This window comes from Enhydra lutris, unplaced genomic scaffold (genome assembly GCF_002288905.1).
Source record: "Enhydra lutris kenyoni isolate GAN:26980312 unplaced genomic scaffold, ASM228890v2 scaffoldscaffold16, whole genome shotgun sequence".
Taxonomy (NCBI): Eukaryota; Metazoa; Chordata; class Mammalia; order Carnivora; family Mustelidae; genus Enhydra; species Enhydra lutris.
In genome coordinates, this window is record NW_019154100.1 from 506,521 (window position 1) to 520,167 (window position 13,647).

Genomic DNA, 13,647 nt, shown 5'->3' on the forward strand with positions numbered 1-13,647 from the left:
AAACTTTGGATCTTGTATATATCATTATTTATTTTTTAGTGAGCATTATATAGTCAGCATTTCTGAGTATTTTTAATACCATGATTATTAATAATTCCCTGGTATTCTATTTCATTAATATATCACAGTTAACAGTTTTCTTCTAAACATTTACGTGATTTTCATAGCATTTGCTATTACAAATCATGCTACTGTAAGTTACTTTGTTGATACATCTTTGTATATATAGGTAGTCATTTCCTCAAGAAAAAATTCTTGAAGTAGAATTACTAGATTCAAGGATATTTCCCATTTTGAAGGTTCTTAATACATATTGCCAATCTGTTTTTCTTCTCCTTTATTACTTTTTCTTTGTTTTTGCTATACTTTTTTTTTTTTTTTTTTTTTTTGACATAATCTTAAACTTAAGAAAAGTTGCAGGAATAGTAACAGAGAACCTTTTCATCCTCTGAATCATCAGTTGCTAGCTCGGTACCCTGTCACTCCCAAACACCTCAGTGTGCATTGCCTACAAACTAGTGCATCCTCCTACAAAACCACAATGCAACCAATAAAATGATCTACTTCTTAGCCCTCACTCAAGATTAGCTCTGTATTTCAGAAATGCCATTAACAGATGCTTCAGAATCACGCGTCACATTTAGTTTTTATGTCTTTTACCTTCCTTCAGTCTGAAACAGTTCCTCAGTTTTTCTTTGACTTTCATGACTTTGACACATTCGTAGATTATAAATCAGTTATTTTATAAAATGTCCTGCAGTTTGGAATCCGGTTTTTATATTTAAGAAAGACTCATTATTCCTATGCTCTTTGATTGAAAATACAGGTATGTGTGTGTTTCTTTTGAATGTATATGCTAATAAGGAATGGCCCATTGTCACTATTAGTCACCAAGTGAAGAATTTAGACGAGATCGGGCGCGTTCAGGGTGGTATGGCCTTAGACCAAGTGAAGAATTTAGAAATACACTGGTAGAATCAAAGTCTTATGGATTTAAAACAAATGCTGACATAGTGGAATTTATTCTGTCACTTTTAAGAATAATGTTACAATTTTAACAATGTTCAAGACTAGCATACAGATAAGGGAGACTTAAGTTACACCCAGTTAATGCTTTTCTTACAGGTATTATCTTCCTAAAAAGTTCACCCAGTGTAATATTGAAGAGTATCATGACTTTCTGAATAGTGGAGGTGGTGCCTGCCTTTTCAACAAACCTTCTAAGGTACTACGTGTGATCAGAGTTATTAGTTATTAATCTTTCTGAGGTATTATAAATGTAAATATCTAGCCATTGGCTTTTACAAAAAGAGAACTTTCCAGCTTGGCTTATATGTCCATATGCTAGTTATGCAAAATATCTGCATTGTAAGTCAGCTTTAGGGGCGCTTGAGTGGGTCAGTCATTGAGCATCTGCCTTCAGCTCAGGTCATGATCCCAGGATCCTGGGATCCAGCCCTGCATCGGGCTCCCTGCTCAGCAAGAAGCCTGTTTTCCCCTCTCCCACTCCCCCCTGCTTTTGTACCCTCTCTCGCTGTCCCTCACTCTGTCAAATAAATAAATAAAATCTTAAAAAATAATAATAAAGGCAGCTTTAAAGCAACTTAGGGGAAGGGCACCAGGAGAGGGAGAGAGAATCTCAAGCTGACTCCTTGCTGAGCATGGAGCTTGGCACAGGGCTCCATCCCAGCATCCCAGGATCCTGACCTGAGCTGAAGTCAAGAGTTGGATGCTCAACCGACTGAGCCACCCAGGCACCCCAGCATTTTGGGCTATTGTGATGGGAATAGAAAGCAGGTAGAAATAAGACTGTGTTTTCCGAAAAATGATTAGATTGCAAAGATGGTTTCATTTGCCTTTCTCTTTCATTCTCTTGGTTCCTTTTTTGTTTGTTTGTATATGTAACCACAACTCATACTGATAGAAAGGGGGCATTTCTCCCCCTCATTACTCCCCACCACTGCCTTTTAGGATAAGCAATATGATTAAAATTAGTATTACTTCTCAGTATGAAACCCAAGGCTGCTGAAAGCAGAAAAGGAAAAAACTGTTCGTGTGCTTAGACTTTGTCATAGGACTTTGCAATTTGCAGAGCAAACTCTGGTTACTGACTTGAAAGCAGGTCTTCCTTGCGCATTTGAAAGCCTGCATGTTAAGGCAGAATGCTTTGTTCTTGTTTATTATGTGAACAGTTCCGTGCTTCTGGTCACCACAGTGGTGTGTGGCATTGCCTTTATCCTCATTTACCTGGTCTCATTTTCTGTCTATTCCAGTAGAATTTAGGAAGTGTATCACATTGCTTTGAAGAGCAAAGTGACAATTTTGAAGACTCTTTGCAGAAGTTTCAGAAGGGGCATTTGAACTAACTCCCTGCTGCTATAAATGAAAAACAGCTGAAGTCTCTTTATGAAAATAACAGCTTATTCTGGGCTCCGAGTAAAAGAATAAGTGGATTTTTTACCTGGATGAGTTTTAGTTTTGGCTTTCAAAGCTGTCTCATTAATTATGATCCCTTTCAGCTGAAAACAGAATCTAGAGGTGTATTGATTATTTTGTAGGAGAGGAGAGAATATTTGAAATCCCGTGGGGATTTTGTTGTTGTCATTGCTGCTGCTTTTTTTTAAATTTTTTTTTATTGTTATTCCCCCTTCTAGTTAGTTGAAAGTGTGTTTCGGGATGTGTGTCTGTTGATAGGTGTGTGTTCCATTCCATTCTATCGTATGTAAACTTTGATGAACTTCTGAATGAATATTATATAACTGGGATATAGCAGCTACTTACTAATTTTACCTATCACCATAAGATAAGTTATGCTCAAAAGATAATGGAAATGATGGAGAGATAAAAAATAAAATAGTCTTGGGGTGCCTGGGTGGTTCAGTCAGTTAAGCCTCTGCCTTCGGCTCAGGTCATGATCTCAGGGTCCTGGGATTGAGCCCCACATCAGGCTCTCTGCTCAGCAGGGAGCCTGCTTCCCCTTCTCTCTCTGCCTGCCTCTCTGCCTACTTGTGATCTCTCTGTGTAAAAAAATAAGTAAAATTAAAAAAAATTAGTCTTAAAATGTATTCTTGTACAGGCTTAAAGTTGTTTCCATCTCTGGGGCCAATTATTATTACCGTGCTCTACAAACCTGTATTAATTAGAGAAGCTATATTTTAAGTTAAGTAAATCAGTGGATTTATTAATTTTTGTGTTTTCCTAATAGTCTATGAAATAACTTGCTATCTCACAAGGATATATAGTTGCTAAAGAGCTTTCACAGATGATTGAACTTGAGCCTCACAGCAGTTTGTGATGTAGATGGGCAGGTAATATTATTATTATTTTTACTTTAAATATTAAAACGCTTAGGCTCTGAGATGACAAGCCTTTTGCCCAAGCTAAGTACCTGAGCCAAGATTTGAACCCACACTTTTTGTCTCCAAATCCCTTGCTTCCTGCTTGAAATGAAATTTCGAGTCAGTTTGGCTTGGGTTCAGTCAATGGCTAGATCATCTTTAATTTCAGTGGCATTTACTGGAATCCATATGCATATTACATATGTAAATATAGTTAAATCTGAAATGGAAAGAAAAGTACACACTTTTGTTCTCAAGTTCCCAGTTCTGAAGTTCTAAAGTTACACCTTTAAGTTTAGAAAAAGAAAAATATTCTTGGAAATGACTGACAGGTATATCAGATGTATAGTTGTGGTGTTCATGGTTTTTCATATGGTCTTTGATCTTGATTTATGCATATTTTAGTTCCCTTTTTGGTTTCATCTCACAGCTTCTCGATCCTCCTGAGTGTGGCAATGGCTTCATTGAAACCGGAGAGGAGTGTGACTGTGGGACCCCAGCAGTAAGTCTCTGGGTGTTTTGATGTTTGTTTGTTTGTTTGTTTGTTTTTTTAGGTTATTCAAGGTCATTCCAGGTCCAGTCACTGAAACATACAGAACTGTTGTTATGTCTGGAAATTTTATAGGATATATGGAAGAAAGATTATTATTGGGGGGTTATACATTTATTTAAAATATCCTAGTACTTTTAGAAAATGACACCATTTTCTGATGTTTTGAAAATATTTCTCTTCCTTAGGAGTGTGTCCTTGAAGGAGCAGAGTGTTGTAAGAAATGCACCTTGACTCAGGACTCTCAATGCAGTGATGGTCTTTGTTGTAAAAAGTGCAAGGTAAATAAATGTTGAGTAATGACTATGTATTTGATTAAGTTGGTAAGATTAGGCAAATATGCTGTAATAACAATAGTAGTGTGTAACATATTAAGTGACTAAGTTGCCAGGTGCTTCACAGGATGCTCACAAAATCTTGTGAAGTCTGTTACTTTTTTTTATCCCTGACAGTTGAGAACACTAAGGCGTGCACTGGGTAAATGGTTATCCAGGGTCTTGTATTAGGTCAGAGTAAGTAAGTAAAGTAAGTCAGAGAGCTGGGTCCTGAACTTGGTTAATTTCCCCAGCTTGTCTTCTCATTACTGCTTACCTGAGGAGCATGCACATTTCTTTTAAAGCCAAGTGGATATTCAACAGATTCTTCCTTTCTTGCTGTTCTTCTTGATGTATTTTCTTGCATTAGTTGTTGAAGGAGTAGAAGCTATACTTTTAGACTTGGTAACATGTTACAGGTATTACCATGCATGAGGTTTTAGAATGCATCTTTAGGCACATGGTTTTCATCCTCCCAATAGCATCCCATACCTGTCCCCACATATTTAAGCCTTAATATCATGACTAAAAGTTATTTGAGGCTTACCTTTTTCAAATAAATCAATTTCTTTTTTCTCTTCTCATATAAAATCTGGCACAAGGTTCTACATTAGCTGCTGTGAGGTGTAGAATCCATCTCCATATGTACACTTCAGGGAGTCCGTGCCTGTGACTTACCCAGTAATTGGGACAAGTTCTTAGTAAATATTTGTTGAATGAATAAATAAATATGCACAACACTCTCTTATTGATTATTTGCTGATTGACTATCTTTAGTCTAATGAGTTAAGGCAGAGTGGGATATGAATCTATTATAGTCAATGTCTACTGAGTGCCAGAGATTGTGCTGAGCACTTCTGATTTATCTCATCATGTATCTGGTTTTCTCAGTCCCGGCAGTGTTGACATTTTTGGCTGGATGCTTGTTTTGTTTTGAGGGTGTGTCTTGTGTATTGTTACTTATTTAGAAAATCCCTGACTTCTACGCACTAGATACAAGCACCACCCCTCCCAGTTGTGACAACCAAAAATATTTCCAGACATCGCCCAGTGTCCCCTCAGGAGCAAAATCCCTGCTGATCGAGACGACGGTCATGGATGATGCTCACGCCACACGTTTGGGAGAGGCACCGTTACCCTTTCTTCCGGCTGAGCAATCCCGGTCTCCTGGAAGTGATACAAGCTGCACATGCTCGTTCAGCTATTAAGGAATAGATGTGACGTGTCATCCCAGACCTGGCAGCAGTCTCTGTTGTTTCTACTTTACTGCTGGGTCTCTGGCAGCTTTTTAAGACAAGCAAGGCACTGGCAGAGATCTCTGAAAGCACTCTCTGGAAAAGAAGGATTAGGGGCACCTGGGTGGCACAGTAGGTTAAGCCTCTGCCTTCGGCTCAGGTCATGATCTCAGGGTCCTGCGACGGAGCCCAGCATTGGGCTCTCTGCTCAGCAGGGAGCCTGCTCCCCCGTCTCTCTCTCTGCCTGCCTCTCTGCCTACTTGTGATCTCTGTCTGCCAAATAAATAGATAAAATCTTTGTCTCTCTGTCAAATAAATAAATGAAAGCTTTTTAAAAAAAATTGAAAAGGAGGATTAAATCGAACACACAACAGACATTTTAAGACTTCATTTGCATCATCTGTTTAGTCTCTCAGCCTCTCCACCTGCATCAGAAGAGTCCCCAATCATTTATTTTCAATCTTCGAGGTTTTAGGTCTGCCCGCTTGTAAAATGCCACTTTTATTTTGATGGATAGAATTAGGCTTTTTGTGATATGAACATTTCAGGGAACAAGTACACAAAAATAGAATGACAAGAAAATGTCATGATTTTAACTATCTCACAAAGTTAGCTGCAGCAATTCCAGTCAAGTAAGAGGTTTTTACCACTTTCTCTATCCTGTACCCCCAGTTCTTGCCCCCATCCTAAACTCCCGGAGGAACCAGAGGCAGGATAGTGAAATGAAGGAGGGGGAATAGAAAAATACGCTGAGAGGCACCCCTGGGTGGCTCAGTGGGTTAAGCGTCTGCCTTCAGCTCAGGTCATGGTCTCAGGGTCCTGGGATCAAGCCCCACATTGGGTTCTCTGCTCAGCGGGGAGCCTGCTCCCCCCTCTCTCTCTGCCTGCCTCTCTGCCTACTTGTGATCTCTGTCTGTCAAATAAATAGATAAAATCTTTTAAAAAATTTATTTGTAACTCCTATACTTACAAGGAATATTTGAGGTGGTTGAAATTAGGCAAGAGAAAAAAGAAAAGAGAAAAACCCCTCCCATGGGCAGGTACAAATAATAGAAACATTAGACAAGAATAAAAGACCATGCCTTAGATCTGTATAAAAATGAAGCAGGAGATAAAGGACAGTATGGGAGGAAATCGTTTTGCCAGAAAATCTAACTTTTGCAATTCAGCCTGGAATGTAGTAACGTTCAGACTCTTGGCAGTTGAGATAAAAGAGAGTAAAGGGATGAATGTGCCAATAAGAATGAAGAGTAAAGTGAAAATCCAAAACCTTTTTTGGGAGAAAGAATTACTAGAACTTGGAAAGACTTGTCCTTCTGGGGAGATGGATCATCCAGACCGATCCTATTTTAGCAGACATCTCAAGACTTATGTGTGATGACTACGCAGATTATTTCATATACGATTAAATGAACATTTCCTTCAGTCATGTGGTTTTCAGAGACTACCATCTTAAAATTGCTTGCGATATTCCTATCCAAAAATAGTCATTTTGCTTTTTTTGAGATGATACCACAAGAGTTTTTTTTCTTTGGCAGTTTTGCACATCGATTTTTGTTCATTTTAGTTTCAGCCCATGGGGACCGTGTGCCGAGAAGCAGTAAATGATTGCGATATTCGTGAAACGTGCTCAGGAAATTCAAGCCAGGTAATTTACAGAGTCGTTACTCTAAACCTGACGGGAAAGAGCAGGGCTAGCTATGTTGTACTGGCCCCCCAGGCAAAACGTAAAGGGACACGATGTCATGTCTTTTTCACCATCAGTTCTCATTCTCTCTTTATTCTCAGGGACTTCAGTTTCCGTAATCAAAGTTTGAGCAGAAGTGCAGCATCATTTTGTCTCAATGTTCAAGTAACCTCAGACTGCACGCATGCCTTAACTATTTTGTTTTTGTTTTGAGTAGAGAGTGGGAGGCATTGCTTTTTGTCCTATTTTCTCTCCGGTTGGTGGAAACAGGAGCCAGTCAAAGCAGAGAGACCCACAGAGCCCTGAGTTCTGAGCCGGAGTCTGTTCTTATGTCTTGACACTTTATTTCTGAGGACACCTGCATCACCTCACCCATTAATAACTGCTCTTGAATTTAATGTCATGTGGTTGGGAATGGAGAAGATGGGGAAGCTGATAAACTTTGGTGAGGGCTCATAGATTTCACATGGTCATTATATACACCGGCAGTCCTCAGTCTGCAGGGTAGTGCAAGGCCATAACAATGACTGTGCAAGCTGAAATCATGTAAGGGCTTCTTGATAATCAATGTGAAAAATTATAATTGTTCTGTGCTCTTTAAAAAATGTTGTCAGCCTATTAAAACCTCTCCGACTCTTGGTTTTAAGCGAATAGGGAAATGAAAAAATGAACAGATTTATTTCGCATACTAAAAACAGAAACATTGAGAATTACAAGTTTTTTTTTTCTTTGTAAAATCCTCATCAGGAGTAGTTTGGGCTTTACATGCCTTCTGGCCACAAACCTCAGGACCCATAGTAAGCATCTTCTCTATGCCGTATTGAACGGACTCCCTCTAAGTTTGGATCAGCTTTCAGCATTTTATCCTTTGCATTTTCAATGTCATGAAATATCTCCAAGAGATGTGACGGTGTGAATGTGAGGGTTTTTTTGTTTGTTTGTTTGTTTGTTTGTTTTTGCCAAATAGCAGTATCAACATGCCCAGTCAGTGATTTTTTTTGCTGTGACTCAATTTACGTTTGATTTGAATTTCACTTCTAGGGTCATCATTTTTCATTTCTTTCCTGCATTTTTATCTTTGCTGGCCAATTCCAATTCCCTCTTATGATTATCCAGTTTTATAAAATGTCACATGCTATTACCCAGAGACAGAGAGAGGCAACACACCTACACCTTTGTTGTTGGTGCTTGGACTAAATGAACATGGACAGTGACCAGTCACTGGCAGACTTTGCAAGAAGTGACAAGATGAGTCACTGACCATGATTAGCAACTGTTAGATGCCTAGTGATCATGGACTGAAGGGCTAGTAGCTAAGTGTGTGCTGTGTGCCATTACTCACAGTTAATACACTGTGGTAACTGAAATTGCAACTGTGTTGTTGGGGTACTGATGTCATTTTACAAAACCATGGCATTCATGTGTATTGGAACTATGCAAAGCAAGGACAGCCTACATGTTTTTCTTCTAGAGAAGAGGGATTCGGTAGTGGTATACCTGCATTAATCATAAGAATGTTTTGCTTTAAAGGTAGTCATCCTAAAAGACTAGAGATCTTTCATGTGAAAGTATTTTCTTTTCTTACCGTCTAATTAGCATTGTTTTTCTAAGCTAACACTTAGTGATGATGAGGATATGATGAATGATTGCCTTGTGTTCCTGGAGGGAAAGTATATTAGAGCGACTTCTTTGGAATGTGATTATACCATAAGCAGGAATTTTAAAACAGATTCCAAGATCCAGAGATGATGTACAAAGATGCTCTTGTTGAATTAGTTGTAATAGCATAAACCGGAGATAGTTGGAAGTGAGTATTGCAGTACGTTGGTTACATGGTTTGTTAGCTCAGTGCAGGATATTATAGCTATTAAGGATGATACCTACAAACAAGCCTGTTATGACCTGAAAAATTCATGTGATGTAAAAGTAAAGGGAAGTAGCAGGATATAAAATGTTGTCTGTAACTTGATTATATACCCATACTTTAAAAATCAAATTTTATAGAAAAAGGTGGAGGACAAATATACCAAAATATGAAAAATTATTGTCTTGGGTGGTGGGAACATGAGAAACTTTGTCTTTCTTTCTTTTTTTTTCCTTTTTTACATTTCCTAACTTTTGTCAAGTGAGTATATAATTATTATAAAAATAAAACAATGTATAGTAAATTTTAAAATACTGTTTATTAAGAATGCTTTGTAATTTTCTGCAGTTGCTACAAGGGAAAAGCAGGGCTATAAAGCATGTTTTTTTTCTAATGTGCCCAAGGTGGACTTCTGCTCAGGAGGCATTTTAAGAGTAAGGGCCGTGGTGCTTCTCATGGTAAAAAAGAGGAGACTGGTTATTTATCCATTTATGTTGGCATCCTCCTTGCTTTTGATTTGTGCTCTTGTTTTTCTTGCTCCGAAGAACAGTGTATCTTTATAAAGCAAGGTGCTCTAAAATATTAGGGTTGGCTGAGTCATAGCTTTCTGTTCTTTTTATTTGCTAATGGGTGATCAACTTTTTGCCTCTGATAGATCCATATTTTTAGGGGAAAGTGCACTAATTGTTGTATTTCCTTTTGCTTCCTCTTGATCTCTTTTGTTTTTATTTTCAGATGTTTTAAGAGACTTAGCCATACTATCAGACTTTTATTTTCCCAAAAAAAAAAAAAAAAAGGAAAGAAAACGTTACAGGGATTAGCTCAGCCGGATATTTTGCTGTGCACTTGGTTCATAGTTCTGTTTTCATTTCCTAGTGTGCCCCAAATATTCATAAAATGGATGGATATTCATGTGATGGTATTCAGGTAGGTTACTTCATCTTTACCTAAACCTTTCATGTGTGCCAGCATGAAAGAAATACTGAAATCTTACCAAAATAGGAAAACCATTTTAAATGTTTTGTAATCAGTTCTGAAGATAAAAGTTTTATAATGCTCATCTGCTAGTTCTCCCAGTCATATTTTATTTTTTTCAGTGATCCAACAAAGCAGACATTGCATCGTTAATAGGTTTGCTTTTCCATTTTAGGGGATTTGCTTTGGAGGAAGATGTAAAACCAGGGATAGGCAATGCAAATACATCTGGGGGCAAAGTAAGTAAATAGCGTGGCTTGATCCTTTTCAAAGTATGATATCAGGTCAAAGGACATCTGAGATGGAAGTAAATTTTCAGCCACTTTATGACTGGGGGGATTCTCAAAGACACTGAAGGTCTTAGTAGGGGCACTTTTAAAAAAATATATTTTTGATATGTAATTTCTTTTGTTATTATGTTCAGTTAGCTACTGTATAATACATTAATTTTCGATGTAGTGTTCAATGATTTATGGGTTGCATATAACACCCAGTGCTCATAATGACACGTGCCTTCCTCAGTCCCCACCTCATTTGAACAGCCATTTTGTTGTTTATGCAGTAAAGCTTAAATTGACCCTGCCCCCCACCCCCAACCAGGGGAACTTACTTAAAAGCAAGTCGGGGGAAACCAGTTCCAGATAACAAAGCCCAAATACAAGGGTAGGTCAGGTCAGGTGGAGATAACAGAGCCCAGATGCAGGGATGAGTCAGGCCAGGTGGAGACATCCAATCAGTGGGCCGGGCGTACTGTCTCCCTAGCTACCAAGGAGTGTGGGCCCCGCCTTTTGGCCCGCCTTTTGGGCATCAATTCTGATCAAGGTGATAGGCTAGTTCAAATAGCTACTATGGGGTGAATTGTAGTTCAATTGGCCACCCGTGTGTGACCTAACATGACTGTGTAGCTTTCTCTGTGTGTTACAATCTCATTGGCCACCTATGTGTGGCCACGCTCAACCACATGGTCTTTGCTCTATAAAAGTTAGTCTGTGAGGCAGGGAGGGGTTGCCCTCTCTGTAAGGGGCGGCCCTGACCGGTCGGTTTGATTCTTGATGCTTGGTGCAAAATAAAGCTTTGCTTGACCTTTGCTTTGTATCAGTCTTGCTCCTTTGACCATGGACCCATTATTGGGGAACCCAACACTGGGGACCCAACAGTTGTACCTTTGGACAAGAAAGAAAGTGCCTTTGCTGCCCAGCAAATGAAGCATGTGCAGCCTGGAGAATAGAGCAAACCCGGATTTCAGATCCACTTACACTTCTCTTAGCTGAATGTCCTTAAGCAACATCTGTACAACCATCTGGGTTGGGCGTGGACCCTGGGAAGGGCGTCCTTGGCCTCGTACTGTAGCAGCTTATCTAGAGTTGCTTTTTCTTCCTCAACTCTTCTCTCTTGAAGTCTAGCTGATTTTCCTAATTACAGGGGACCTTCTGCTGAGGTAGCTGTGCACATGAGAAGAAAATTTTAATGTTATTGCTTTCAAAGCTTGTCAGACATTTGGAGGGAAATATATAATATTTATATCTAAAATATATATTTAAATTATATTTCTGTTTAAATGTGTATTTAAATACTGTGCCATATATCTTTTTGGAACCAATTTTTGCTTTAAACTCTTTCAGAAGACAGTTTGTATTAGGAAGTAAGCTATAAAGATAATCTTTAATTGTCACAAATCGTGGCTAAATTCTTTCTGAGAGGACAAGTGTATGTCCTCTTCTGAGTAATTGGGAATGGGGGAAAATACGGAAATACAGGTTTGTACTTTGAAGAAAGAGATACAGTTTTGTTTCCCCCACTTGAGAAAAACTGTTGCTTACAGCAAGAAGTAGGAAAAAAAAAACTTAGTATTTTTAACATGATTATTTTTTTTAACTATACACAAACAGTTGTCTTTTGATTAATTTGCAGAAGTCATTTTGCTCTAACTCCTGGACAGTTCCATCAACCAGCCTTGGCTTTAGTCAAAACAAAGTCCTGACAAAGATGCTGATGTAGCTTAAAATGTTACTTGACTATCTTGGCTTTAGCATGAATTCAAGCTTGTCTAAAACAGAATAAAATTAAATTGTTTTTTAATAGTTGTTAAGAATTAGTAAACAAGATGAGAAATTATACCACTGTTTCTTGAATCTTTAATTATAGTGCGTAGTTATTTTAGTAAACTTGTCATTATGATTAATAGAAGTTGCCAAGTGAGAAATTTGTACGTTACATTTGGCACGGAGATTAAAATGTGGAGTATTTATTCTGGGAACAATTTGGTAGCATCTTCCCCTCCTTATTGGCCACATTCTGATGAGTGTTGTTCTTGAAACCTCAATCCCATCCCAGATCTACATAGATCTGTTTTCCAGATTTCCAGTGAGCAATCATGAGGAATGTAGCTGAGTCGTGGGTATTTCTGGTAAAGGACAACTCTTGAGAACCATGGGTAGAGTTTTTGGGATTGGCACCATTGTCAGGAAGAAGAGTCCGTAAAGGGCTCCTTTTCCCTTACTGCAAACCTTTTGAGTAGCTCACATGTTAAATCCCTCACTGATAGAAAACTGTTCTGCTTCAGAGGTGATGGCATCGGACAAATACTGCTATGAGAAACTGAATATTGAAGGGACGGAGAAGGGTAACTGTGGGAAAGACAAAGACACGTGGATACAATGCAACAAACGGTGAGACCGAGAAGTTTGCACAGAGTTTATCCCTTCGTTAATTGCAAATATTACTTTCTGAGCCCCCAGGACCTTCCTGTTCTCAGCACCACAGAGCCTTCTGCTGCCTGCTTCGCTCCTCTTTTCCCAGCATTCCAGCTCCACCTTGCAGAAGAGTCCTGAATCTTAACACGGATGCTGACCTCTCCCGCAAGGCCCAGGTCTTGCAGCTGCCTCAGGACTTTCTCACCTAGAAGGCGCCTGCTTGCATTTCAAAAGCAACAGAAACTAAAGCCAGGAGAATATATACTCTACTAACTGGCTCTGACTTTCCTAAACCACCATTTTTGTCGAAGGTCTTCATATTCTCACTGTCCTTCAGTTTAGAAGCCTTGCAATGGTCCTTGACTCCACCGTCCCTCTGACACATTGTCCAGACACCAAATCACGGCCACTTGTCTTAATTAATCTCTTCATTTCTTAATTGATCTCTTTCTTAATTGATCTCTTCATTTCCTTTCCTATTGCACTGCCACAGTTAAGACCTATATTAATTCTTCAGCTAATTAATTCCTCTTAAGAGTATCTTAAGCCAGGAGTCCCTAGCATGCTGCCCTCAGAATATTCATCTGCTGAATTGTTTTGACTTTTAGTTCTTTGTTCAAATTTCACTAGTCCAACGTACCTAATGGTAAGAATAATGCCCAACATTTACTGGGTACACACTGTCTTACGGTTTACATAAGCTATGTTATTTAGTTTTTACGGCAGTTCTCATTTTATGGAGGAAAAACTGAGACACAGTTAATTCATTTGACCAAGGTCATCTAGCTAGGTGCAGTGGAAGCAGAAGTAGAATGTGGCAGGCTGATTTCAGAACTCTCCCTGAGCACTCTGTGGCATGTCCTACTGTGTTTAATGAACGAAATGGAACTTTAGCTTGACCCTTTACACCCCCCTCAGTTTGTCCTCAACCTTAATTTTTTTGTTTTCTTCTTGTTACTCTTCCACATTCTAGCAAACCTTGTCATTCCTC

The 13,647-nt window shown here is 38.9% G+C and overlaps 1 protein-coding gene across 8 annotated transcripts in view; it reads left to right on the plus strand.

The window, feature by feature from the left end:
- LOC111147283 (ADAM metallopeptidase domain 22) overlaps nt 1-13,647 on the plus strand; it is a 220,380-nt gene that overhangs the window by 168,138 nt on the left and 38,595 nt on the right. For all 8 annotated transcript variants that reach the window (XM_022503232.1, XM_022503234.1, XM_022503231.1 and 5 more), the window contains exons 15-21: nt 1,126-1,225; nt 3,769-3,840; nt 4,077-4,169; nt 7,005-7,085; nt 9,865-9,915; nt 10,139-10,202; nt 12,527-12,632. In XM_022503232.1, coding sequence (XP_022358940.1) covers nt 1,126-1,225; nt 3,769-3,840; nt 4,077-4,169; nt 7,005-7,085; nt 9,865-9,915; nt 10,139-10,202; nt 12,527-12,632 — 567 coding nt within the window. The remainder of the gene's footprint in view (nt 1-1,125; nt 1,226-3,768; nt 3,841-4,076; nt 4,170-7,004; nt 7,086-9,864; nt 9,916-10,138; nt 10,203-12,526; nt 12,633-13,647) is intronic.